At 35.4% G+C, this 27,788-nt stretch overlaps 1 protein-coding gene across 10 annotated transcripts in view; it reads right to left on the reverse strand.

Moving 5' to 3' along the window:
• DMD (dystrophin) overlaps positions 1-27,788 on the reverse strand; it is a gene marked incomplete at its 3' end in the record, with an annotated part of 2,106,393 nt that overhangs the window by 583,994 nt on the left and 1,494,611 nt on the right. For all 10 annotated transcript variants that reach the window (XM_084788839.1, XM_084788837.1, XM_084788840.1 and 7 more), the window contains one exon: positions 3,690-3,901. In XM_084788839.1, the coding sequence (XP_084644965.1) occupies positions 3,690-3,901 (212 nt within the window). The remainder of the gene's footprint in view (positions 1-3,689; positions 3,902-27,788) is intronic.

Below are 27,788 nucleotides of genomic sequence, written 5' to 3' on the forward strand. Positions count from 1 at the left end.
TAGTTTCAAAATAGTCAACCAGTGAGATATGATTTAAAGATGGAAATTAGTGAAATGCTAAGAATAATTAAAAATGTTCATGAGCGAAAATTATTAAATGATGAAAACCATGCAATAACACTAAACTGAAAATTCAGAATTAAAAAATATAGACATGAACAATTAATACATATGTAGATAAGAGTTAGAGGAGATTAGGGATTAAGAATCATTGATGTATCCAGATTGGTGGGAATCCAGATAAGTAGAATTCAGGACTCAAGAGGTAAAGGAAGGAGGAACTCTTTGTTTTTGAAGTCAGCCTGGTGTATAAAACAAATTCTAGAACAAGCAAGGCTGTTAACACAGATAAAACTGTCTTGAAAATCAAACAAGCAAAATATTATAAAAGTCATAGAATTGTGCTATCATTCAAAACCATCTACTGTTATTTACTAAGAGTATGTTGGTCACATCAGCTATGAGTCAGTAATGGAGGCTGACTCCTGTAACCACAACTCTACAACTCTGATAAGGGCCTTGCAAGACTAATAGATTCTCTTGGCAATCAGAGGCAAACAAATTAAGCAATATTTATAAGGCGAGAGATACAGGTCAGAATAACCAATGTCTTCTTGCATCAATTTCAAAACCTTTTAAAAAATATAATTGTGATAAGCCTGCCAACATCACTGAGTAGTGAGTGAGACCACATTTAGCTATGAAAATATCTCTCTTTTGTTTCCCAACTTTGCAAAGAATTAAAAATAGTAGTCTCATCTAAATGAATGTAATTTGAAATTATCTTCAGTTTTTCAAAATAGAAAATACTGTGAAAATGCTCCCATATTACATTATTTAATTACTTTCTTTTTCAGCCAGTTGGCTTATCAATGATATAATCTTATTTGTCAATTGATAATTATTGTTGTCTCTTTCAGAGCATCATGATGTTTTATCAATTTGTTTTATCAACACAGACAGTGGGTGGAAGAGAAAATCTGTGAGTTGTCTACAAGAATAATTGCTATAAATTCCTGTCCTACATTCCTATTCTTATCAAAAAAGTGACTCAACCTTCTTTGCCTTGAATTTTCTGCATACAACTATAAGAGTGTTTTTCATAAGGAATGACTGAGAGACCCAAATAAAACAATGCATATAAAATGACTACCACAGTTTTTAGCACACAGCACTCAACCTTTAAGTATTAACAATAGAATTATTTTAGTATTCATGTATGCCTTCCAGGAGAGGAGGACTGTTTGAACATTAATGGTTTGGCCATCTTTATCATCTGCCTTATGATCATATGTTTACTGTGACAGCCTTGCCTATCATTAAATTTCGAAATATAGACAAAATGCTTATGATTTCTATAGATAATGGCTGAGTCAATTTTCTGAAGCAGTTAGAAGGCCACCCATAGCTATTTAAAAAAATATTGTGGTAGGTGTTTTAAAACATCTGTTTGAATAATTAGGCTGTTTTGTTTTCTTTTTCTGTATTTCCTTTTCTTTTAGTCTCTTATATGAATCCCTGTACTTTTGTAACAGCTACATATTACACCATAATAATTCTTGTCAACCTCTCATTTTCATTTTCCCCATCTGCCTCAAACTTGTTTTATGATAATTTTGTATACATTAACCCTTTTTTCTTTGATCTGTGAAATTCACAGTACACTAGCTGTGGACAAAAAAAAATCATTCAAGATTAACTACGTGGATTGCATTTCAAATAGTTAAACCAGGACTTAAGAAATTTATTTAGAAATTACTTATGCTTCTGTGCCAGGATGTAATTACAGAGGCAATGATGACTCTAAAAATCCTATATGTCAGACAGGTGTGGTGTTGCATGCATGTCATAATAGCACTCAGGAAGGCAGAGGCAGGGGTATGTCTGTGAGTTCAAAGTCAGTCTGGTCTACAAAGCAATTCCAGGATATCAAAGGCTACACCAAAAAACCTTGCCTCAAAAAATCATTGGAAAAAAATCCTATATAGCCTTCTAGAATTCTGGTTTAACTGAAGATCTTATCTTTGTAGCAGTTTATATCCTCTAACAAAGTAGCTATGATAAAGATAGGCTAAAAGTTTATTAATATCACTTAGTCTACCTGAAATTAACTGGGAAAAGGTCTGGGCAGTGAGATATGGTAGGAGCCACATAAGAAGAGCATCAAGGGGTCTGCACAAACTGCCATATCAACCAAGGTCAATGCAGGCAGTAAACCTAGACCTGGCATTCAAATCAACCCAATGGACAGCTCATTCTCTATGGTTGTGTGGAGAGCTGAGACAGCCTCTGACATGAACTCTGTTGTCCCCTATTTGACCACTTCCCCTTGGTGTGGGGGCCTGGTGGCATTCAGAGAAAGGGGAAGCAGGATATCCCAATAAGAACTGGTAGCCTGTGATCATATGGTGGGGGAGAAGGTCCCCTTCTGTCACAGGTCTAAGGGACAGGAATAGCATGAAAGTGGTAGGGAGGGTGGTAATGGGAAGATACAAGTGAGGCGATAACAATTCTGAATAAATTATAATGAAAAAGAAAAATGAAAAGGAAATTGTAAGCCTGCTATAAAGCTCCACGAACTGAACAAACACATTCTCAGTGGCTTTAGGGCACCCATATGTTTAAAACAATACTTTTGAAAAACTGGAACATATGATCTTCTGGACAGAACATGTAAAAAGGATTTATCAGTTTCTTACAGACTATAACCAACAAATTGTTATTAATCTGTATTGTATTATGCTGTTGGTATTTCACAATTTCTCAATGTAACTTACATAATATAAACAGACTGCTTTGTATATAAGATATTTTAGAAATGAAAAAAATTATCCAAGAAAAACATATGGTTTTCTTCTTAGATGACATAACTCATGTCAGATTTTTATCCTTGATTACAAGAAAACTTTTTATGCCAATTTAAGAAAAAATAACAGTAAAGAGTTTTGGATTAAGTTATACTTCAAATCACCTTCCAATCACATTATTTCATTGGTTAAAAATCTCTTAACAGTATTCACTGTTTACCATTTAATATCTCAGTTGACATATACATACAACATTTGAAAAGATAAAATTTATATAAAGTATCATGCATTGTACTTGACAAAATAAATACACCTTCTTTATCCTTTTCTATTAGCCTAGAAGATAAGGTAAGAGGGAATATAACTGTTACTTTTCATAGGAATAAACTAATTGCAAATGTTAATTTAACATTATACTACCACAGAATTGTGGTATGCATACCATCTTTGAAGTGTTCTTAAAGAATGGTGTGGTATAACACAGCTGATGGATAGTGCTTGCCTAGCATTAGAAAGTCTTGAGCTCAATCTCCAGCAGAAACTTAGCATGGTTGCAAGGCACATGCTTGTAATTCCAGTTTTGGGGAGGTGTAAGCAGGATGATTAGGAGTATAGGCAAGAAGAGGTTATGTAAGACCTGTGTCAACAACAATAACAACAATAACAGGAGCAAGAGCAACAAAAAACCTAAGAAACTGTGTGCATACTACTACAAGATGAAAATGAATTTTAAGGTTGCAATGGGCCATCAGTTTCCCTCTAATTTGTACAAAGTCTCAAAATGTTGTGATTTTCATTAAAATAATTAATTTTAATCTATGGCATGATATCCTTTGTTATAACAAGAATTTTCCTTTTAAAAAAGAAAGGCTTGACACTAACCTTGGTTTCTGTGATCTTCTTTTGGACTGCATCCATCGTGTGAGGACCCTCTTTCCATGAGTCTAGCTTAGCTCTGGCCTGTCCTATGACCTGTTCAGCTTCTTCCTTGGCTTCTAGCCACTGTGTTGAATCCTTTAACATTTCATTCAATTGCTGTCTCCGGTTCTGCAGGTGTTCCTGTACTTCATCCCACTGAATCTGAATTCTTTCAACTGGCATGAAAGAAAAAAAAAAATAACAGTAAATACTACTTTTAAAAAGGCAGTTGAAAGTTAGCATCCAAACTTCATTTCACATTTTTATTTCTTCTTTAAAATATTTAAGATGCTATTGGTAAAAAGGTAGAATAATTAATAAAATGATTTCTTTACTTAGGTGGCAAATTTGACTTTCTATTAAATTAGTCTAATGAAAGTAAACTAGAGTATTCATGCTATATGTAGAACTATAATTTTATTCACAATCTCTAATCTAAAACAAGAATTATCTCTTAGAAAGGCACTAAAGGGCTTGGCTCTATGACTTAAGCACACAACTTGTCAGTGTAAGGATCTGAGTTTGTATGTTCTGAACCCAGAGTCCAAATGGGAAGCAGAGACAAAAAAATTCCTAGATTTCATTGGGTAGCTAGCCTATTTAAAGAGAGACCTTGTCTGAAAAAAATAATAAAAAGCAACTTAGGACTGACTCCAGAGGTTGTCCTTTGGCCTTCACATGCAAAGGAGAACAAAAAAGACAAGAATTCATCTTCTTTATACATATTTAACAAGTGTATTTGGACAAATGTATTTGATACTTATGTCACTATGAAAGAGATATTACACAATAACCTTCCAAAGCCCAAATGTATCCTACCCCCAAGATGTACAATGATAAAGATGGAGCAGAGATTGAGGAAAATGGTCAGCCAGTGACTAGTCCAACTTGAAACTCACCCCATGGGGGTGGAGCAAACCCCTGACAATATTAATGATACTTTGCAGATAGGAGCCTAGCATAACTGTCCTTTGAGAGGTTACACCCAACAGCTCATAGAAACAGATGCTGAGACCAAGAGGCAAACATTAGGCAGAGCATGGGCATTCCTGTAGAAGAGTGGGAGGAAGGATAGAGGAACCCAGAGTGTACAAGAATTCCACAAGAAGACCAGCACAGTTAACTAACCTTGGCCCATGGGGGCTCACAGAGATTGAACCACCAACCAAAGTGCATGCATGGACTAGACCTAGGCCCCTGGTACATATACAGCTGATGGGCAGTTTGATATTCATGTGGGTTCTCTAGAAAGTGGGAAGGGAGCTGTCTCTGACATAGAGTCATTTGCCTGATTTTGCATCACTTTCCCCTAGCCGGGCTGCCTTGTCTGGCCTCAGTGGAAGAGGACGTGTTTAGTCCTGATGTGACTTGATGGGCCAAGGTGGGTTGGTATGAGGAGGTAAGCTCCCCTTTTCTGAGAAAGGGAGGGGCAAAAGGGGAATGAGGGTTGGAGGGCAGGATGGAAGAAGAGGAGGGATGAGGATATGAAGTGAAAAAATTAAAACAAAAAAGAAGAGTATTTGTATATAAAACTAATGCTGCCTAAAAAAGGGCAAGCTTGGATGCAGGCAGAGTTGATGGCCAAATTCTGCCAAGACAGGGTAAGCAAGTCCTTAATAGTTCCTGCCTCACAAATATGCCTGTCAGATATATTGGGCAGAATGCTAAAGATAATGCTCCAACATTATAAGAGAATTTTGGGTGACTGTTCAGGTAGAAAACTGTCTCTGTCATCTTCTCATTTGGGAAGCTACTAACCTGCACTCCTGTTATACTCAGGTGATCAATTTTATTACTCCTCAAACCTCTGATGGGGTTGATGACCAAATAGTTCAGTTTTACAATTAACCTTATTTGTTTAGGTGTTAAGATGTGTTTAGGTCTAAATATATGTTTTAAGTTGATAATAACAAGATGTGATCGAGATTGATTTAAATTCAAATACAAACAGCCAAAATACTAAGAATGTAACATTTATATAATTCCTGATTGTTTCATGGTTCTTCTTGCTATAGGAAGTCTATTGTATATATGTGTAATAATATAAATATATATGTAAACAATTTTTTAAAAATGATTAAAATTATTTTCAAAGAAACCTAATGATATTTTGTAGGCACTTTAAAATTTATAACTATATTGAACTGTAGAAGGTAATAATCACAAGGAGTGTATTATTTTTAACTAAGTACTATTAGATGGATTCTATGAAGACTGAAGGTGTAGGACTCACTGTGAAATAAGGTAAAGATATGATAATTCATTTTGAAAAGCAGAAATTATGGAGGAATATTTTCCTTTACAAAAGGACGTGGCATAATACTTTAGAGAATTAAGCAATCAATTCCTCAAGTATATTAAATATATTATTTGACTTATAACTCTACTTCCAGATATACAGTCAAGAGAAATTAATATTTATTTATATTTATCAAAAGACTCTCACTTTCCAGGCCTCTTAAGTTAATGTATATCTATATTATATATATTTCTATCTCTCTATATCTATCTATCTATCCATCCATCCATCTGTCCATTGATCTTGTATATCGAGAGGCATGAGATATTTACATCTATTTTCAACAATATAGAGAGCCCTAAAAGATATAATGTTGAGGAGTAGAAAATCCAGTTACAATCGAGTAGATACTAAAATGCTGTTTGATTAAATGTAACATATAAACTCGGGAAAAATAATAGAAGATTTTAGATCTTAGGAGATCAGTTGCCACTAAATTGGTAGTCAGTGGAATACATATGAAAGGGTCTGACTAGGCTCTGATACTACTGTTTCTTGAGTTGTATAGTAATTACACAGATGTATTCAGTTTGTGACTGTTTACCAATTTAGGTATTTTGGATCAGTATAATTTTAATTATATATTGGAATTGAATAAATATATTAAGGTATTATTTAACATATAAAATATACTATATATGCACACACATATATGTATATAACTTAAAGGTTATCTTTGTCAAAAGTGGTACATTATGTGTTATATGGATTGGTTTGGCAAGTTACAACCATAGATTAGGGCTAAGTTTCTTTCAGATTCTGCTTAGTGATAAAAAGCTTGCTTATCATATGGGAGCTCTTAGTCTGATCCTCAGTACCACAAAAGGAGAATATGTAAGGAATATTTACTGGACAGTGAACTAGATTAGACTTGCCATAACAAACTAGACCATAAAGGCCTATTGGGTTAAAAAAAAAAAAGAAAAAGAAAAGAAAGCTGGGCAATGAAGTTGATTAACTGGCAGTAATCACCAGGGAAGACCCTGAACAACCACATGCGGAAAATTTGAGAAGCATTACAGGTATTTTCATTTTCTCAAGAGATGAAAGATGGCATAAAATCTAAAGATCATCAAAGTGAAGCTGTTATCCTGGAAATGGTTCAGTGTGGAAGTTGGAAAGCATACAGACATAGTAATTGTGCATAATAGGCAGCAATTCAAATTACAGAATTTTATCACACTTGCAACAATTTCCCCAGGAGATTGATTGACCAAAGATGTTTTACAGCAATGCACTTGGTCACTAGAGCCCATACTGTTAGATTTACATTTACACCAGATTCCACTGACATACAAAAGTGAAATAATAATAAAATATATGCACATAAACCCAGACAATCTGTGCATGTTTGTAATTGAAAAGCAGCTCAGAAATACACATTTTTTCTCATAGAAGTCCATTGCAGAAAGCTTCTCAGCTGATTTACACAGTAAATAGATGCTGGATAATGAAGGGAAGTAAATAACCAAATGTATGATGTAGGATGACAGACTGGGACACAGCATGTGTCCTGATGTACCGGTCTCCAGAACTGTCAAATGGGAAACCCAGAAATCGTTCAAAGAATCACAATCTCGCAGAAAAAGAAAGAGGTCAGTTGATTAAATACTAACCAGTTCTTCACTTCAAGGTTTTAAATGAGCTATGCTTGCTTATTAATAAACATTCTTGATGGAAATAAATTCCTATGTTTTTTCCCTGGAAGGAATAATTTTTTAAAAAAGAAATTATTGCTATTTTGAACATACATGAACAAAGAATAGCAATTTCAGCACTGATGTTATAGCCTTTGAATTAGAAGTTAGTGATATTGAACTTTAGAAAGTAACCTTGATTTTCAGAGTGTTCGGGATTCTAGTCCTAGTTTTGTAATAAAATAGCAAATTTTAATAGAAAAAAGTTAATTTACTAGGCAAGCATCAGCATCCTCAACTGCAAAAGTAAAAAAATTAACAGCCAGCAAGACACACAGTTATTGTGATAGTAAATCTAAGTAATGGACACAAGCATAAAGGGCCTTGTTATGTAAGCTAAATGGGGAAGACTAAACAACAAATTCTCAGCACACATCCATGATATGCTAGGGGTATACACTGTTGTGACATGCATAATACTTAATGTTTCTGTTGAGGAAGGAATGTAGTGAACAATTTAGCCAACACTGTGATTTCATGTGCAAAATGCACCTCAAGAGCTATATTATTCCCCTAGATGGTCATTTAGTCACGTTTCTTCTTGATAATCCTATGGTCACATACTCAGTCATGGATTTATGGTATTTTTCTCTTTGTATCTTGTTAGAGCCACACACCACATAGGTATGTATGTTTTATTCATAAAACCTAATCAAATGAAATACCAAGATGTATTCTAAACCTAAGTTGGCATAGACAAAACAAATGTCACTGACTAATGAGCTCTTGATAAAAGAAATATGTATTGTGTTTAATGGTAAAATGATCTGGGCCCAAGGGTCCTGCTCAAACTATGGCACCAGACAAGGACAATACGTGCAGCAAACTTTGAACCCCTACCCAGATCTAGCCAATGGACAGGACATTCTCCACAGCTGAGTGGAGAGTGGGGTCTGACTTTCTCACATACTCTGGTGCCTCACCTTTGACCATGTCCCCTGGAGGGGGAAACCTGGTGGCAATCAGAGGAAGGACAGCAGGTTACCAAGAAGAGACTTGATACCCTATGAACATATACAGGGGGAGGTAATCCCCCTCAGTCACAGTCATAGGGGAGGGGAAGAAGGGGGAAATGGGAGGGAGGGAAGAATGGGAGGATACAAGGGATTGGATAACAATTGAGATGTAATATGAATAAATTAATAAAATATATTTTTAAAATGAACTGATACTACAGAATTATTTTGGAATGCATCTGAAATGAATAAGGATTATGTGTAGTTAAAGAGATTACATGACAAAACAGGTTCTTGATTCTAAATGGTAGGTTCTCAGTCACTGCAAAGCTTTCAGTTTTTTCCCCTTTTGAAACATTTCAAGGTATTTGATTGTTAATAAAAACATTTTCCCATAGCAAACAAAGCAACATACTACTTAAGCAATTTTGGAATTTGCTAACACCACTTTCCAGTATTGAAGAAAATATACCATTTGCAGAAAATGGAAATTTAAAAGATATTAAGCAGGATTTATAAGAATACAATGGAAAATTACTTTGCTCAAAATCATACTCAATGTACATGGGGTGGAGCTAAAAATGGACTTTAGGCTGGTCTATTCATTTTTCAATCAACAGATTAACAAATAACTTTAAAAGTATGGTAAAAAAAACCACTGTAGTAAGCCTTTTGGAATTTTGGTTTCTTAAAAAAAAAAAAAAAGCCACATAAATGCTATGGGAATATGTTCTCATTTTAATTCCAGGTATGGAAATATGAGGCTGCCTCACAGCAGGTGACTATGATTTCCTTCCTATTCTAACAGGGTGTGTGGTTTTTTGAGCTGCTGATAGTTTTTGCTGGTGTGTGGAATTCTGGTAACTTTTCAGAGGGTATGTAAATGCTAGGGCCCTGAGAGACAGAGTTGCTGTTGTTGGCTGGATGATGGCTGGATGCTATTGATTGTTGCTGATTGCAGTTTGTCAAGTAGTCATACAAAAAGAAATGAGAAGAAATTAGGTATCCTGACTGCTAAAATCAAACTTGCCCCACGGACTTGATACCCTTAACCAGTAGAAAAAAGTCTACTGGTTAGGATGCCCTCTTTTTCCTCTATCCTATTTTTCTCTCAAATCTAGTGTTAGGAGATTTAAAGAGAAGAAGAAGAGGGGTAGAAAATGGTGGGAGAGAGAAAGAAACACAAAAAGTAACAAATGCTGGCTAAATAGCCCTATCAAGAAGATAATGAATATGTCTTTTAATGACGGTTCATTGTACTATTTGGCTTACTAATCATATGAAAGTTCTCATTATGGAAAATAGTTTTTAAAATGAGGAGACTTTTAGTTTACATGAAAGCCCGAAGTTGGGTTTCAAAACTTGATTTACAGGTACCCGCAAATGCCCATGTGTTAAACGCTTCATCTCTAGCTTGACAACATGGGGGAGTCTGGAAATCCTTAACAGGCATGATCTAGGGGAATGGCTTTGGGAAACTGAAGATGAGGATTATAAATCCTTATTGGTCTGTCTTGTTTTTCTTTACCATGAAATGATGGGGGGTTTTGTTTCCATGTGCTTTCTGCTTATGTTGTGTGCTCCACAAGACACAAAAATACAAGTAAAACAAAACAAAACAAAAATCCCTACCTAATCATGGACTTGAATTGCCAAGAGAAAAGTTGACTTTATAATAATTTTGTTATCTCCAGAATTTATTGCACTGGCAGAAAACTGACTAATATAATACCTGTAAAATATTTCAGTTTATTATTGGTGGTCACATGCAATCACAGAAAATAATCTACTTAGATGTTATATAAACAGAGCATATTGTTAGATAATTTATCTATTCTGTAATCCATTCTCTGCCTAATTAGGTATCAAGTATAGCAAATAAAATGGTAACAACATAAAAAGCTATAGAAAGAGTCAATTACAACAGAGTTAAAGGGGTCCCATTACAATTTTAGCACCACAGATTTATTGATATACCGAAAACATGCATTGCACAAAACAACACCCATTCCTCACTGTAACATTACACAAAGTCTATACATTCATTGAAATACAAATACTTTGTTTTAATATGAATGAATTTTCATTTGAACAACTTAAACTTATTTTTAATGAATGAAAAAAGGCAAATAATACCAAAAAATTATCTGGGCTCACTGTCATTGTCTTATAAACAGTCCACAGATTCTTCATTGAAGTTAAGTAATAAACATAAATACAATAAAATACATGGAACATGTCCGACTAATCGGACATGAGCCACATAATACAGGATAACTACACTACAAAACACAGTCAGAAACATCAACCAATGACCATGTATGATGTGGACCTAGACGCACTGCTCAGATGTAGCAACACAGTCTCCTTGTGGATCCCATGTGTGGAGAGCAGGGACTACTTCAGACATGCACTCTGGCCACAGAACTTAGATCACTTCGCCCCTGGCAAGACGGCCTTGCCAGGCTAAAGAGGAAGAGGTTACAGCTAATACAGATGAGATTTGATAGGCTGAGGTCAGATATTAGGGGAAGAGGGCTCCCATGTCTGAATACTAAGGGTGGGAGGGAAAGGGGACAAAGGAGGAATGAGGCTACAATCAAGATGTGAACAATTTAAACTGCAGAACAAGCAGGGACTTATATTGCTAATCCCACCATACAGGACTAGCTCTGAGACTAACTGAAAGGTGAATGTTCAGGTATAGACAATGTTTCTGGTTGACCACAAAACCCCTATGAATTACTATTAGATGCCATTCTTCATATGGCATGAATGAATATTTACAGAGTTATTCTTTTCCTGCTCATACAAAGAACAGAAAGTCAGCCTTAATTGTTCTGTTCATCACACACACTTTATTCACTTATAATTTTAGGATGGTAAAATGCTTGTGAGAAATTATATGCTTTCAGAAAAAAAGATCCAGACACTGACATTGAATCAGACCTGATAAGATACATTGTTCACAGCATACTGGATGTTGACACCCTGTTTGGAAAAAGGCGTTGAAAAGAAAGAAGGGCAATATAGAAATATATAGGGAAGATAGAACAAAATGTAGATTAGTGAGTCTACTCCTCAACTTAATACCTCATTTGTCACTCACAAGGTATTTTTAATTCACTGGTATAGACTTTTGTATATAGAAGCAAAATAAATTTAATTCTAGATACAGTGGTATTATGTTCAAATGTAAGATTATTCTTTATACATATTATGTATATATATGCATATATACATATTCTACTCTAATATGAGTTATTGTACCCATATAACTCAATTATAATACAAGGTTTACTTCTAATGCTTTGAAAGTGCTATAGTAAGCTGTTTAGGAGAAATAAGTTATACAAATTAAATGTTAGTGGATTAAATCATGGTCATATCAATTGCTAGTCTACTTTTATCACAAGAATATACATCTTAGGTCCAGCAGATAGATATGACTCTATAGAAAGATACGGCAAAATAGGTAGACAAGGTCTCCAAAAACCACAGAGGCATGCAGAATATGGCATTTTAAAATGTTTTTATTACTTTAAAGATTCATTGTCAATGAGATAGGTTAACTCCTGGCAACACCCAACCTACATCTAAGAGCATGATGAGCATCAAAGAACCTCCTTATGTAGATTGTTTCAAATGTGGCAAACAAGCCACTGGGAAAAAGACCCTCATTTCTACTGCAGACAGAATTCCGTCTAAATAAAGGGCAAGCTTTAACACAGGGAGAATTGACAGCCAAAACTCTGCCAAGACAGTGTAAGCAAGTCCTCAATAGTTCCTGCCTCACAGATCTGTCTGTCAGATATATTGGGCCAGAAGGCTGAAGAAGATGCTCCAATATTATAGAGAGTTTTGGATGATTATTCAGGTAGAAAACCATCTCTGTCATCTTCTCATTTGCAAAACTACAAGCTACTAACCTACACTCCCAACATACTCAGGTAATCAAGTTTATTCCTTCTCAAGTTTCTGATGGATTTGAAGACCAGGTAGCTGAGTTTTACAATGAACCTTAGTTGTTTAGGAGTTAAAATGCTTTTAGGTCTAGATAGATGTTTTAAGTTGATAATGAAAAGATGTTATGGAGATTGATCTACGTTCAGAAACTTAGATGCACCAAGATAGGAAAGATGTCTTCTTCTAGGATGTCAAATAAATATAGCCAAAACTTTAAGAATGTAACATTTATATAATTCCTGATTGTGTCATGGTTGTTCTTGCTATATACCTATTGTATATTGCTATATACCTGTTGTATATATGTGTAATAATAGAAATGTATATGTTAAAAATGTTAAAAAATAAAATAAAAATTTCACAACTACAAAAATACATGGAACACAAACACAAACTATTACTAAAATATAAAATCATATGTATGTGTTCTTCCTCAGCTCCTTCTCTTCACCCAATACCACACATGGATTCATTTTCGTGGTCTATTTTCTAGTCTGTTCTACTTCTTGATAGCAGTTATTCTATTTCAAAACTTTGTGTGTCTTTAATGTTTTTCTAGAACAAATTCACTTCATCTTCTGTGTAAAAGGAAATAGTAAGAATCAACTAATCAACATGTCCCATTGTATTTCCTTTGCCTTCCACCCACCTGGCAAATAATGTTTTTCTCCTCCACAGAACAAGGAAAGTACACCCTTCAAAATAGCCACAAGTAATATAAAGTATCTTGGTGTAACCATAACGAAGCTAGTCAAAGACCTGTATGAAAAGAACTTGAACTCTCTAAAGAAAGAAATTGAAGAAGATATTAGAAGAGAAAGATGTCCCATGCTCATGGATCAGTAGGATTAACATAGTAATAATGGTCATCTTACCAATATCAATCTACATTCAATGAAATTCTCATCACAATATCAACACAATTCTTTATATACATGAAAGAACAATTCTAAACTTCATACGGAAAAGCAAAAAAAAAAAAAATCAGAATAGCTAAAACAAACCTATCAATAGAAGAACTTAGGGAGGTATTGCCATCCCTGATTTCAAGCTGTACTACAGAGCAACAGTAATAAAAACTATATGGTACTTGCATAGAAATACAATAGTTGATCAATGGAATCAAGTAGAAGATCCAAAAATAAACTACATACTCACAGATACTTGATTTTGACAAAGGAACAACAACAACAAAAAAAACCATACAATAGACAAAAAAAGAAAAAAGAAAAAAAGAAAGCATCTTCAACAAGTGGTGCTGGCCTAACTGGATGTCTACATGTAGATAAATGCAAATAGACCCTTTTTTATCACCCTGTACAAAACTCAAGTCTAAGTAGACTAAAGACCCCAACCTGACACCAGATACACTAAGTCTATTAGAAGAGAACATGGGGAGTGTATTGAACTCATTGGCACATGATACAACTTCCTGAAGAGAACACCAATAGCTCAAGCTCTAAGATCAGCAATTACTAAATAGGACCTCTTGAATTTGAAAAGCTTTTATAAGTCAAATGGCACTGTCAATAGAACAAAACAACAGTCCACAGATTTGGAAAAGATTTTCACCAATCCTACATCCAACAAAGGGCTAATATCCAAAGTATATAAAGAACCCAAAACATTGAACACCAACAAACCCCTACCCAGATCTAGACAATGGACAGAACACTCTCCACAGTAGAGTGGAGAGTGGGATATTACTTTCTCACATACTCTGGTGCCTCACCTTTGACCATGTCCCCTGGAGGGGGAGACCTGGTGGCACTCAGAGGAAGGACAGCAGGTTACCAAGAAGAGACTTGATACCCTATGACCATATACAGGGGGAGGTAATCCCCCTCAGGAACAGTCATAGGGGAGGGGAATAAGGGGAAAATGGGAGGGAGGGAAGAATGGGAGGATACAAGGGATGGGATAACCATTGAGATGTAACAAGAACAAATTAATAAAGGAGGAAAAAAATGGGGTACAGAGCTAACCAGAAGATTCTCAGTAGAGGAATATTGAATGGCTGAGAAACACTTAAATAAATGCTCAGTGTCCTCTTTATTCTTCATGGAAATAACTGAAAATCAAAATGACTCTGAGATTCCATCTTACACCTATCAGAATGGCTAAGATCAAAACCTCAAATAACAGCACATACTTGGGAGAATCTGCAGACAGGGGAATCCTCCCCCCCCGCCCCATTGCTTCTGGGAGTGCAAACTTGTACGACCATTTTGGAAATCAACCTGGCACTTTCTTAGAAAATTGGGAATATCTTAACCTATTCCACTATACTACTCCTAGGTATATGCTCAAAATATGGTTCACCATACAAAAAGAAAACTTACTCAACTATGTTAAGAGTTTTATTCATAATATCCAGAATCTGGAAACAACCTAGATGTCCCTCATCCAAAGAGTGGATACAGAAACAGTGGTACATTTATACAATAGAATGATACTCAGCTACTGAAAACCAGGAAGTCATGAAACTTGCATTCAAGATCATCCCAAGTGAGGTAATTCAGTACCAGAAAGACATACATGGTATGTACTCACTTTTTAAGTAAGTGGATTTTAGCCATAGTAGACGATAAACATACCATAATGCACAGATCTAAGAAGATAAGTAACAAAGAGTGTCCAAGGGAAGATGCTTAAATTTCTTTCAGAAGGAGAAGGAACAAGGTAGTAGAGGGAGCACAGAGAGATATGAGGGTGGAGATCAGACTTGTTGTGAGCTGAGGTGGGAGGACAAAAGGCCTGCAGAGGAAAGAGAAACTGTGGGTGGGGACATCTCTGTGACAAGCTGGAGAACTAAGTCAGGGTAGGCTCCGACAGGATATGAGGAGAACTCTAGCAGAGACTCCTAGTAGTAGGGGTCATAGAGACTGGAGAGTACACCGTCTAACTAGACAAGTCTCCTAGTAGAGGGAGGTGAACACCAACCCACCCACAAAAACTTTGACCCAAAATTTACCCTGTCTACAATACGTGCAGGGATAAATGTGGAGCAAATAGAGCAGAAGTTGAGGGAATGTCCATCCCAAGAACCACCACAAGGGAGAGAGCCAACACCTGGCACTAGTAATGATATTTTTCTATGCTTACAGAAAGGAAACCAGCTAAGTTGACCTCTGAGAGGTTCCACCCAGAAGCACTTTGAAACAGATATTTAGACTTACAGTCAAACACTGGGTGAAGCATAGGGAGACTTTTGGAAAAGTGAGGTAAAGGGTAGGAGGACCGGGAGTTGACAAGCTCTCCACAAGAAGACCAACAGAACCAACTAACCAGGGCCCAAAGAGCAAAGCACCAACCAAGGGTCTTGCATGGACTGAACCTAGGCCCCCTCCACAGACGTAGTTTATGGGCGGCTCAGGGTCCTTGATGTGGGTCCTCTAGTAAGAGGAATGGGGGCTGTCTCTGGCATGGATTTTACTGTCAAGTTTTTTGTATTACTTCTCCCTGGTGGGACTGTCTTGCCAAGGCATAGGGGAAGAGGACATGATTAGTCCTAATGTGATTTGGTGAGCTTAGGTGGATGGGAAGGGGGATCTCCTCTTCTGAGGAATCTGGGAAAGGGGATTGGGAAGGGGAGGGACAGTGGGACTGGGAAGTAAGGGATGGGACTGTGACCAGGAAGTAAATGAACAAGAACAACTAAAATTAACAATAAGATGGTTTGGATCACAGTAGCTCTTTTTGTTCTGTTTTGTTTTCGTGAGCTTGTTACTATTGATTTCTTTAATTTTAATTTCAAAGTTTAATTTGTTCACTTTATATCCCAATTGTAGCCACCTCCATCATTGCCTATTAGTCCAACCCTCCCTCCATCATACCTTTTCCTCCCTTCCCTAGAGCAGGGGAATAGGATGAAAGAGGGAGGAAGAAAGAACTGGAGGATACAAGTGATGGGATAACAAATGAGTTGTAATCTGAATAAATTAACTAAATAAAAAATAAAATAAAATGTCCTACTTATAAAAAAAAATAAAAAAGATTTTAAAAAAAGAAAGAAAGAGGAATCCTCCTTCCCTATCTGACCTCAGCTTATCAAGTCTCATCTGGACTACATGTATCCTTTTCCTCTGTGGCCTGGCAAGGCAGCTCTGCCGGAGGAAATGATCAATGTTGGGGAGCCAGAGTCCATGTCAGAGGTAGTCCCTACTCCCCATATTATGGGACCCACAAGGAAACTGTACTGTCTCTCTACTACATCTAAGCAGAGGGTCTGGGTCCTTACCATGCATGGTCCTTTGTTGGTGCATCGGTTTCTGCAGCACACACCCTCTTCCACCCAAGTTTTTGCTCCATTGGTTTCCTTGTGGGAATAGAAAGATTGGAGGGGTCCCCTTCTTTTCTTAAACTAGGACCTTCAATTTAAGTAAGATTCCTTAGGTGATTTATCATTCATGTTAAAGTTTCAGAAACACTAGTGTCCATCCAGTATTCCCACAGTTAGATCCCAAGTGATATTTCCATCCAATGCAAATTGACTTTTGCCACTGAAATTACTTTTGCACATGATCGTAGTAACCTTCAAGTTGCTTCAGCACTGGATCCTGTAGAGTATGCATTTATTTTCACAAAGTACTTTTTATTATGTGTCATCACTGACAAAAGCTTCTTGAGTCTTCTCTTTTGATTAAGAAAACAGAATCATGCTTTCTTTTTGTTCTAACACCTTGGCCACTTCTCAGATTGTTCTGTCCACTCCTTAATCATTGCTGCTCAATAGGCTTTCTCCTTAATTTCCCTTTCATTTACATATTCTCCTAGGTTAATTCATTTACATATACTGTTTTGTGTGTTATACAATCTGTATTAAGCAATCTCCTGAGGTCCACACAGACAAATGCTTACACTAAATCACTTTGAAACTGTCAACATATTCAAAGTCTAGCATGCCATCACCCTTCCTTTGCATACCCCTGACACATCTGTTTTTCTATCTAGTCATTTATGGAGAAACCTACAAACCATCCTCAATTCCACTTACCTCCCCTCTTTTAAACAAGAAAATGCCAAGTCATGCAACCTTTCAACCTCCTTAATTACTCTTTTCACCTCTTTATCATCTAACTATCTCTTCCTTAGGCTGTTTTAATTAAAAAGCCCCCTGTTGCTTTCTCTAATTGTTAGATCATAAGCTTCTCTACACATTCGAATTACCCAGGGTACTTTTAAAAATTCCAGTGTCTGGGACCTAGTCCCAAAGGTTCTGAATTAATTGGTTTGGGGTGGAATAAAGGCAATACCATTTTTTTTAAAGCTCCCCATAGTGATTCTACTATGTAGCCAAAAATGCAAATTATTAATCTAATACTAGCCTTTTGAATTGTTTATCCTTCTTCATTACTTTGGTCTAAGAAGTCTTTTGAAGATAAAAATCTAATTCTGTCTCTCATCATGTCTAAAATTCCTTTCATTTCATAATTCCTGTGCTTTCTAGGTATAATGAAATTGACACACTGGCTTATAAAACCTTAGAAGAAGTAGAGTTTGTTTACTTTCTAATTTTTTTAGCTTCTGATGTTTGATGTAAAGCTTATTTTCAAGTATTATAGACACATATATTATGTGACCTACACATCTCACCTGAGTCTGTTTTCTGTTAATTTATAAGTTTCTCTACATTTTCTGGAGGGGACAATCTGCTCCAACATTATTGCCGTTAATCATTTGTTCTTCCTGACCATCCTCTTTTACTAAACCCAAGTTTGCTTCTGCTCTGCCTTTTGAGTTTCTTAATCATTTTCTTTCTCTTTGCTTACCTGACCCCTGAATAAACTGATTGCACTGTTTAGTAATTGTTTGTTTAATATCTGTCTTATCCACTCCCTGATGATGACCAATGCATTTATGTACTTAGGAGAAATCATAAGTATGGCACAAAGGAGGAGATAAAAGATATGTAGAAAGGACAAATAACACTAATAAATCATCAACAAGTTGTTACTATAAGAACAAAATTCCTCACAAGCATATAAAATGCATAGAGAAGTTTCATGTATGTAATATATGTATTCAGTGCTTTGAGAAAATATAAATTAAAATAATTTGTGAAAGTGGGGCTTCTTTACTAAGGGGAAATAAACTGACAGAAACATAGGACAATTCTTACCTTCATATTCTCAGCTACAGAAACAAAATACTGCATTACATGTAAAGATCAATCAATTGTGGTTCATTTAGTGTATACATAAAAACAATTCTGTTACTTAAGACAAAGACAGTATCCTCAATTATAAATATACTTTCGGGGTAAAGCATTAGATGAAAAGTTAAGAAGTGAAAAGTATATCAATGACTGGAACTTAAAAATATTTTAAAAGACTAGAAAATGGTAGGCCCATTTTCAATATATATATGCAACCTTAGCATGTCATGAACTTAAACAGTAAACTCTTTGAAATGTAGAGGATACACAAATAATTCTTTGTCAGTTCTAATGATGCCAATACAAGTGACAAAATAGTATAATTCAAACTATGTAAATGAACTTTGAATTTTATTACAAATTATAAAGTACCATTTCTGCCTCTAAATTAAACATTTAAATTTATAGAAAACAAAAATATGTATATGGCCTCCATACTTTCCATCAACTTTAGGTAAATGATAGTTGTACTTCCAGAGAAGAAAGACCCATGAAAGAGAATACTGTGGTGAAACAAAACTTGTAGCTAAGAAATATAAAAAAAGAATGGTTTAACTTCAATAATTTCAAAAGAAAAACCTTCCAAAGAAGAATTCCCATAGAAAAGAAAACACAGAGAAATATAACAAGACATAATCTATGTGAAAAATGCTTCGCGAATTCCAAACTGACAACAAATATAAAGCATTGTTGCTGTTTTCTTTAATACGAGGTATAGAATAACTGTATTTCTGAAATTGCAGAAAGCAAATAATTCTTTTTAATACATAAAAGACAGATGTACTTTAACCTAAGCAAAAAGCACAAACAGAACTTGGTATCAAAGAAGAGAAATTTCCTATGTTCTTTGACATGAAAAGCAATTGCAGCATCTGACAATTATTTTTCTTTACATTTGTATGTTGTGTGTTTATTCATGTCTTTGTTGAACTGTCTATTAATTTATTAGCAACTTTTCATTGATACCTATCATATATTTGAGATTGATTTGGAATGTGAAAAATAATAAGTAATAAATGTTCTATAATAAGCTATACTTATTCCTTAAGTAAATATTTTCTGAATAAGCAATTTAGTTCCATATTCACCTGTACTGGAGTTTCTTTTGCTATGTCTTCAGTATAAAATCAATTTAAATGCACCACTGACGAGAAAGCAAAGCTAAAAGTGCATTTTCATAGGTTTTGTGGATCGGTTATTGTTCCCCTCCCTTACTAGAAGTCCTGTCGAGTTAGAGGTTGTCCTCTTCAGTATCTATAGCCACCAATATTAGGAGTGTCTTCTAGAGTCCCTCTCATACCACCCTGGAAACCTACTCTGACTAAGGTCTCCAGCTTGCCACAGAGATGTCCCTGCCTACAGTTTCTCTTTTCTCTACAGGCCTTTTGTTGTCCCAACTCCTTACCCTGATATCTTTCTGTGTTTCCTCTCCTACTTTTTTTCCCTCTCTTCAACAACTACCTCTGTCAATTCAATTTCCCCCCTTCTGAGTGAGATTTAAGCGTCCTCCCTTGAGTACTCCTTATTACTTATCTTCCTTGGGTCTGTGCATTGTAGTATGCTTATCTTGAAGAATATGGCAAAAATTCACTTCAAACGTGTACAACCACTTTGCAAATGAATTCTTGGAAAATTGGGAATAGCTATACCTCAAGACCCAGCTATACTACTGCTGGACATATATCTCAAATATGCTCCATGATAAAACAAGAACACTTGCTCAACTATGTTCATAGCAGCTTTATTCATGATAGTCAGAATCTGGAAACAACCTAGATATCCCTTAAGCGAAGAATGGATATAGAAACTGTGGTGCATTTACACAATGGAATGCTATTCAGCTATTAAATTCAAGGAAATCTTGTAATTTGCAGACAAATGGATGGAACTAGAAAAGGTAATCCTGACTGAGGTAACCCAGACCTACAAAGACACACATGGTACATTCTCATCAATTCTTAATCAGTAAAATATTAGACAGACTTGCCTACAGAACAATATGATGAAGGCAGTTCTTCACATAAGGTTCTTCCTTACCAGATGACCGTTGGCTAATAAACCAGACAACTTTTTTTGCAGGACAGACATGTAAATGTTTGACTGACCATTATTTTTAAGGAAGGAAGGTTCCCCTTCTAGAATACAAGGTGTGTGCAATATCAGAAAAATATTGCTGACAGACTCCCTCTTAATACAAGGTTTACGTCCCATTCTTTGAAGGTGCTATTGCAGGCTGTTTAGGATAATTAAGTTAAACAAATTAATTGTTAGTTGATCAAATCATAGTCATATCAATTACTAGTCTATTTCATCACAAGAATATGCATCTTAGGTGCAACAGATAGATATGATTCTATAGAAAGATAAGGCAAAATATGTAAGGTCTTCAAAAACCTCAGAGATATACAGAAAATGGCATTAAAATGTTTTTATTATTTTAAAGATTCACTGACAGTGAGATAGGTTAACTCCTGATAACACCCAGCCTACTTCACAGAAGATGATGAGCATCAAAGGACTTCCTTATGGAGATGGCTTCAAATGTGCCAAACAAGCCACTGGGCAAAATGTCTTCATTTACCACAGACAGAATTCTGCCTAAAAATGGGCAAGCTTGGATGCAGGCAGAGTCAGTAGTCAAACTCTGCCAAGACAGGGTAAGCTCAATAGCTCAATAGCTCCTGCTTCACAAATATGTCTATCAGATATATTGGGCCAGAAGGCTGAAGATGATGCTACAATGTTATAGAGAGTTCTTGGTGACTATTCAGGTAGCAAACTGTTTCTGTCATATTACCATTTGGAAAACTACTAACCTGTGCTCCTGGCATACTCAAGTAATCAAGTTTATTCCTTCTCAAGTCTCTGATGGAGTTGATGACCTGGTAGCTTAGTTCAACAATGAAGCTTAATTGTTTAGGAGTTAAGATGCTTTTAGGTCCAGATAGATGTTTTAAGTTAATAATGACCAGATATGATAGCTATTGATTTACATTCACAATTTTAGACGCACCAAGATAGAAAAGATGTTTTCTTCAAGGTTGCCAAATACAAATAGCCAAAATACTAAGAATGTAATATTTATATAATTCCTGATTCTTTCATGGTTATTCTTGCTTTGGGTAGTTTTTTGTATATATGTGTAATGATATAAATGTATGTGTAAAAACATTTTATTAATAAAACAACAGCAAAAGAATTTCCCTGTCTGACTCTTTTAAAACCTTGATTTTAATTTATTTTTAGCTAAATAAGAAACCTTATTCTGTCTCTATTATAAGATGACTTTTCTGTTGGAAATGAATACCTAATTTCATGTTGAACATTAGGTTGCTGTTGTCCCCTGGAATGCAAGAAATAAAGACATTTGGTATAAGACATTTTTGTCTCAAGAAAAGAGGATCAAATGTAAAAATTCAAATGAGAAATTCCAGAAAGGTTCTATATTTTTGTGTATTTATGTATATCTTTCGTGGTCACCAATACTTCAAAGACTAGTGAGAGCACGGACACAAAAGATGAGATGTCATGTAAATAACAGGCACGCTTAGAGTGTTCAAGGCCTTGAAAGAATAGGTAACAAAGAAGTGCAATGTTATGCAGGCTATGAGGGAGCAAGGTTAGTAGAACATTAAGTCTGGACTATAGGAAGGGAGTTTTTCCTTTAAAATTAAATTAATTTACAAAATACATGGTAAGGCATTGCTGGTGTTTTGGAGAGTCCCATTTGGGGTTTAATAATAAAGACAAAGAGACATCTGTATAGTATAAGGCTGTTAGCCTGTTTCTTGGTCACTCCCTCAGCTATCCATCTAGATCCCACCCGACTTTCCTGACCTGCTCTTGTTCTGCTTCTGTCCCTCTGACTTGGCTCCAGCTGCCAGCTCTTTATTTGTCAAAAGGTTAGTATGGAGAGGGGAGGCATACCCTTTTACTTCTGGCTGTCTAGAGTTAATGGGTTCTTTTGGGGCAATACCAATCTCCATTAACAGGAAGCACAGGAAGCAGTCTCCTCTGAGCCACTGTTTTGAAACATTTCTCGGCTGCTCTCAGTCAATCGCCAAGCCACCACACCTTCCTTCTCTGATCTCTCCAATCTCCTATCAGCCACATAGGTCCTCCTATTAATCTCCTGCAGAGTTCTAGACCACGCCCCTTTCCATGCTGAATGAGGCAGGCAGTTACCAACTGGCAAAGGCTACATCCCACAGGAGCAAATTATTAGCTGTGGATATATTAAAGCCTAAACTAAAATCCTACACTTCAAATTAAAACAAGAACATATTTACATAACATAATTGAGTTTACAAAGAAACCAAACTTCCATTAAGGCTATGGTAGGCTTCCGTCTGTAAGCATAGTAGAGTATCAGTAATAGGATTGGACAGACTCCCTACACAGATGGAGCTGATGGGCATCTAGGACTTCATGTGGATCCCCTAGTGAGGGGAGCAGAGGCTTTCTCTGACATGGATTCTGTTGCCTGCTCTTAGATCCGTTTTTTTCTGGAGGGGCAGCCTCACCAGGCCATAGGGGAAGAGGATGCATTCAGTCCTGATGCCACTTTATGTGCAGGGATGGTTTGGGGGGGGATCCCATTTTCTGAGGAGTAGGGGTGGAGGCATAAGGGGAATAGGGAGGGAGGGTGGGATGGAGAGGAGATGAAGAAGTGGGCTAAAATTGAGCTGTAAGGTGAATAAGTAAATAATTTTTTAAAAGCCACATTCCTTTCTCATACAAAAAATCTACTAGGATAATGGGGGAGAGGTTCCACAATTTACTCACTCTGAACTAATCAGCAGTAGGGCTATGCCCCATCCATACTATTCTTGAAATGTAGAAATATGTATTATATGAAGTAGAAAGTATATGATAACACTTATCTTTATGTGACAACTCATTTATAATTTGAGTATAGTTGAGTAAGAAAATTGTCCTTAAGTATTGTGCTGTATGTACACATAATATTAAGTTTCTCATGGTAGGCATGAGACAGGTGTGCAGAACTAAGTTAGTTCAGTTGTTTCCCATAAAACAGATCTGATGTGAACCTGCTGCTGCCAGTAGCAAAGGTGTTACTCACCTTTTAATCTCATTGCTATAGTTTTTTTTTTTTTGTCTTCCAAATCTCCATCTCTTGCTGCTTAATAAGCTAGCTGTTATTTGGAATCTAATGAAAGAATTTCTCCCCTCAGTCCAAAACCTCTTAAATAGTCTATTCATTATTTTGTTCAATTTGAACATTAAAAAAGCTGAAAAAGCTAATGTGAGAGGTCTTTGACAATCTCCATTCAGGGCAGCACCATCCTAATTGCTTTATAGCCTGCTGGGCTGCTGACTAGCTCTTCTACTTATCCCATTTTTTCCAAACTTAAATAACTTTCGTTTTATGAAACTAACCAGCAATGAGAAAATGACATAATGTTAAAACAAAAGTAAACAAAAATACTGCCTCAAATTATGCTAGAATCATCAGGTGACTTTTTCTTTTTCTTTTTTAAAAATATATTTCATTAATTTATTCATATTACATATCAATTCTTATCCCATCCCTTGTATCCTCCCATTCTTCCCTCCCTCCCATTTTCCCCTTATTCCCCTCCCCTATGACTGTGCTTCAGGGGGACCTCCTCCTCCTGTATATGTTCATAGGGTATCAAGTATCTTCTTGGTAACCTGCTGTCCTTCCTCTGAGTGCCACCAGGTCTCCCCATCCAGGGGACATGGTCAAATGTGAGGCACCAGAGTTCGTGTGAAAATCAGTCCCCACTCTCCACTCAACTGTGAAGAATGTGTCCTGTCCATTGGCTAGATGTGGGTAGGGGATCGAAGTTTACTGCATGTATTGTCCTTGTCTGGTGCCATAGTTTGAGCAGGACTCCTGGGCCCAGATCTGCCCATCATAATGTTATTTTTGTAGGTTTCTAAGACCCTCTGGACCTTTCTATTTCCCATTCTCCCATGCTTCTCTCACCTAGAGTCCAAATAGGATGTCTTCCCCTCTGTCCCATTTTCCTCGTAAGTGAAGACTTTCATGGGATATGCCCCTTGGGCTAGTGTCCAGAAATAAGTGAGCATATACCATTTGACTCTTTCTGCTTCTGGGTTAACTCACTCATTATGATCATTTCTAGTTCAATCCATTTGTCCACAAATATTGGGAATTCTTTGTTTTTAATAGCTGAATAGTATTCCATAGTGTAAATGTACCACAGTTCAGGTGCCTCTTTCTAGTTTCCTGATTCGAGAAAATTATCTATAAGGTAACATGTTTGTAGAATTTTAGTTCACAATTCAATGGCCACAATGGAGAAATGAATACAGGATGCTAATCCAGTAATCTTCCTTAATTCCACATTAAAGAAAACCTAGAAACATAAACAGTGACTAAAAGAAAAAATACAAGTAGAAATAAACACTGTGGTAGGAAAGAGTCTGAAGATAAGGAAGTTAATACATTCATGAAAGTTGTCATAACTTGTGCTCAAATTTGTACTTTCATAATGAGAGACACAAAATGAAAAATCCTTTATTTGTTAATACTTGTAAATAGTTCTTCATTAGTTATTATTCCTAAACTGGATGCTTACATTTCAAGTGTCTGACAAACTCAAACAATAATTTGGATGTTTATTTGCCATTTTTCTAATTTCTAAGCACTAGTTTACAAAGTGCTTCTTCTGCTCCTACACCAAACTTATTCAAGTAAATCTGAATCTCTGGCTTTTGACTTAGTATGTACATACTCAAAGGGTAATGAGGCTAAAAAGAAGGTGAACAGACACTTTTGAATGACAGATTTCTTAGATATATAAAGTATAGAATTACTTACTGTATCTCAAAGGACTATTATATAAAAATATAAATAGTATGTGTATTTTTTTTATTTTTAAACTAGTAAAAATGAGTTTCAAGGGAATAAAACTGAAAAAATGTTTGAGAAATTCTAAAACACTATAATATATTGAAAATACTTCTGAATATAAAATCTACACATTGTTTATTTAGCACTGTAAAACACAAATAGATACTAAGGAAAAATAAGTTCTCATGAATTTCACAAATAAAAAGTGTTAAATATAATGTACTGCCAATTTATATATTGTTCTATTGATTTGGTTTTTACAAAATTAAGATCACAGACATAAATAAATCTATATTCTACTTTTCTCTTAGCATTTGTAAGTACTCCTAATGCTAAAAAATACTATTTTAATTCACTTCTAATGAGCTTTGTAATATTCTATGGCAGTAATAACCTTTTCTTTTGTTGCTTTGGCAGTGATGGGGATGCCCTGGCTGGGGATCTAACACAGGGCATTGCCCATTGTAGGTATTGTATTAATACTTTTATTATATTAACACAGAATTCTGTATGAACAATTTTATAATCAGTAATTCAATTATAATTTTAAATAAACGCTAGATACTACAGTATGTAGTGACCAAATATTTTATTCAATTTCTATCTCTTTCAAACTAAACATTTTATATTTTCCTGTTCTCATTTTCTTGCTTGCTTTATTTTGAGGATGTTTCCAAAGAAAACTTTCCAGACAGTCTGTGCTTATAATAACAATGAACTATATTTCAATTTGCAGATACATTTTTTATAGTTTTAAACAGTACAATTCTATTTAAAGATACATATTTTATTACATATTTACCATTAATTTACTCATGTATAATATATCCTAGGTATCTCTTTATATGTTCAAGTTGTTAGGTATAAACATAACATTTCAGAAATGGAATTTAAAAACCTGTTTCTTCTTAAATTAAAATTCAGAATAAAATGATGATGGAAAGTATTAGCTATGTGTAAAAATATGTAGTAATTGGGAACATCTTTTAAAGTTTTGAAACATTATTGTTTTATCAAATTTTTTTATGGTGTGGTGGGAGCCTCCATAAATTTTCACCAATGCTTGAAATCTTTGTAGAGACACTTATTCATAAAGGCTGTGGATATGATGCACACTGTCAGTCAAAATAGTAATGTGTAATAATGTGGCTTATATAAATATTGAAAGCATTAGTTTACATTAAGGTACTTGGGCTTTATTTTATGACATAACAGAGGAGAATGGCAAAGATAAGTCAGTTATCCCCCTTTCCTGTATGTGAGTGTGTGTGTGTGTGTGTGTGTGTGTGTGTGTGTGTGTGTGTGCATACACATTTGTGTGCTTCACTGTGTGTCTGTTTTGTCTATGTTATAGAAGAGGAGTGGGCTGCTGTGTGGAATCCAAAAGGAAAACAAGGAAAGAAATATGTGCCCTTATGTTTTTGGTACCATATGTGGTTTATCTTAAAGATGGCTAAGTTTATCTAGCTTCTTTCACTTAAGGAGCCATTCTGTAACACCAATTCATTAGTTTTGTCAAATTTGATAGGAAGAATAAAGCATTGCAATATATAATTTGGTTTTGGAGGATGGCACCATGAGACAATTATCGTTAATTTCATAAAACTATAATGTTGTACTGTAAGAGTTCAAACATTCTATTTCACCTTTCAAATGGTTTTGAAGGCAGTATTTTGTCTTTTCAGTTTGTTTAAATGGGTCAAACCCAGGGAGTAAGCACCTTTAGGTAAAATTCCAAAATCTGGTTACTGACAGTGAAAATGTAAGGACTAGACACAAGATCTATGACAATAACACTATCTGACACAAACATTATCAGTGAGGCTCTTCCTGAAAGGACTTTTATGATCATCTTTTTGAAAATCACAAAATTGATAATGATAAAGTAATATACACTAAGGGAAAAATAATAAGATAACTTTAAAATCTTTATAACATAAATTATTTTTATATTTGGTTAGATCTATATAATTGATTTATAATTACATCCTAATTTGTACAAATCAAAATACCAACTCATTAAGAATTAGAGTAATTAAAGATAAGGTATTTAACTAAGTGATATTTACATATTTGGCTATAAATCAAGAAATGCTTTTTAAACATGACATTCTACATCTTTA

Source organism: Acomys minous, assembly GCF_964271855.1.
Source record: "Acomys minous genome assembly, chromosome: 7".
Classification (NCBI taxonomy): Eukaryota; Metazoa; Chordata; class Mammalia; order Rodentia; family Muridae; genus Acomys; species Acomys minous.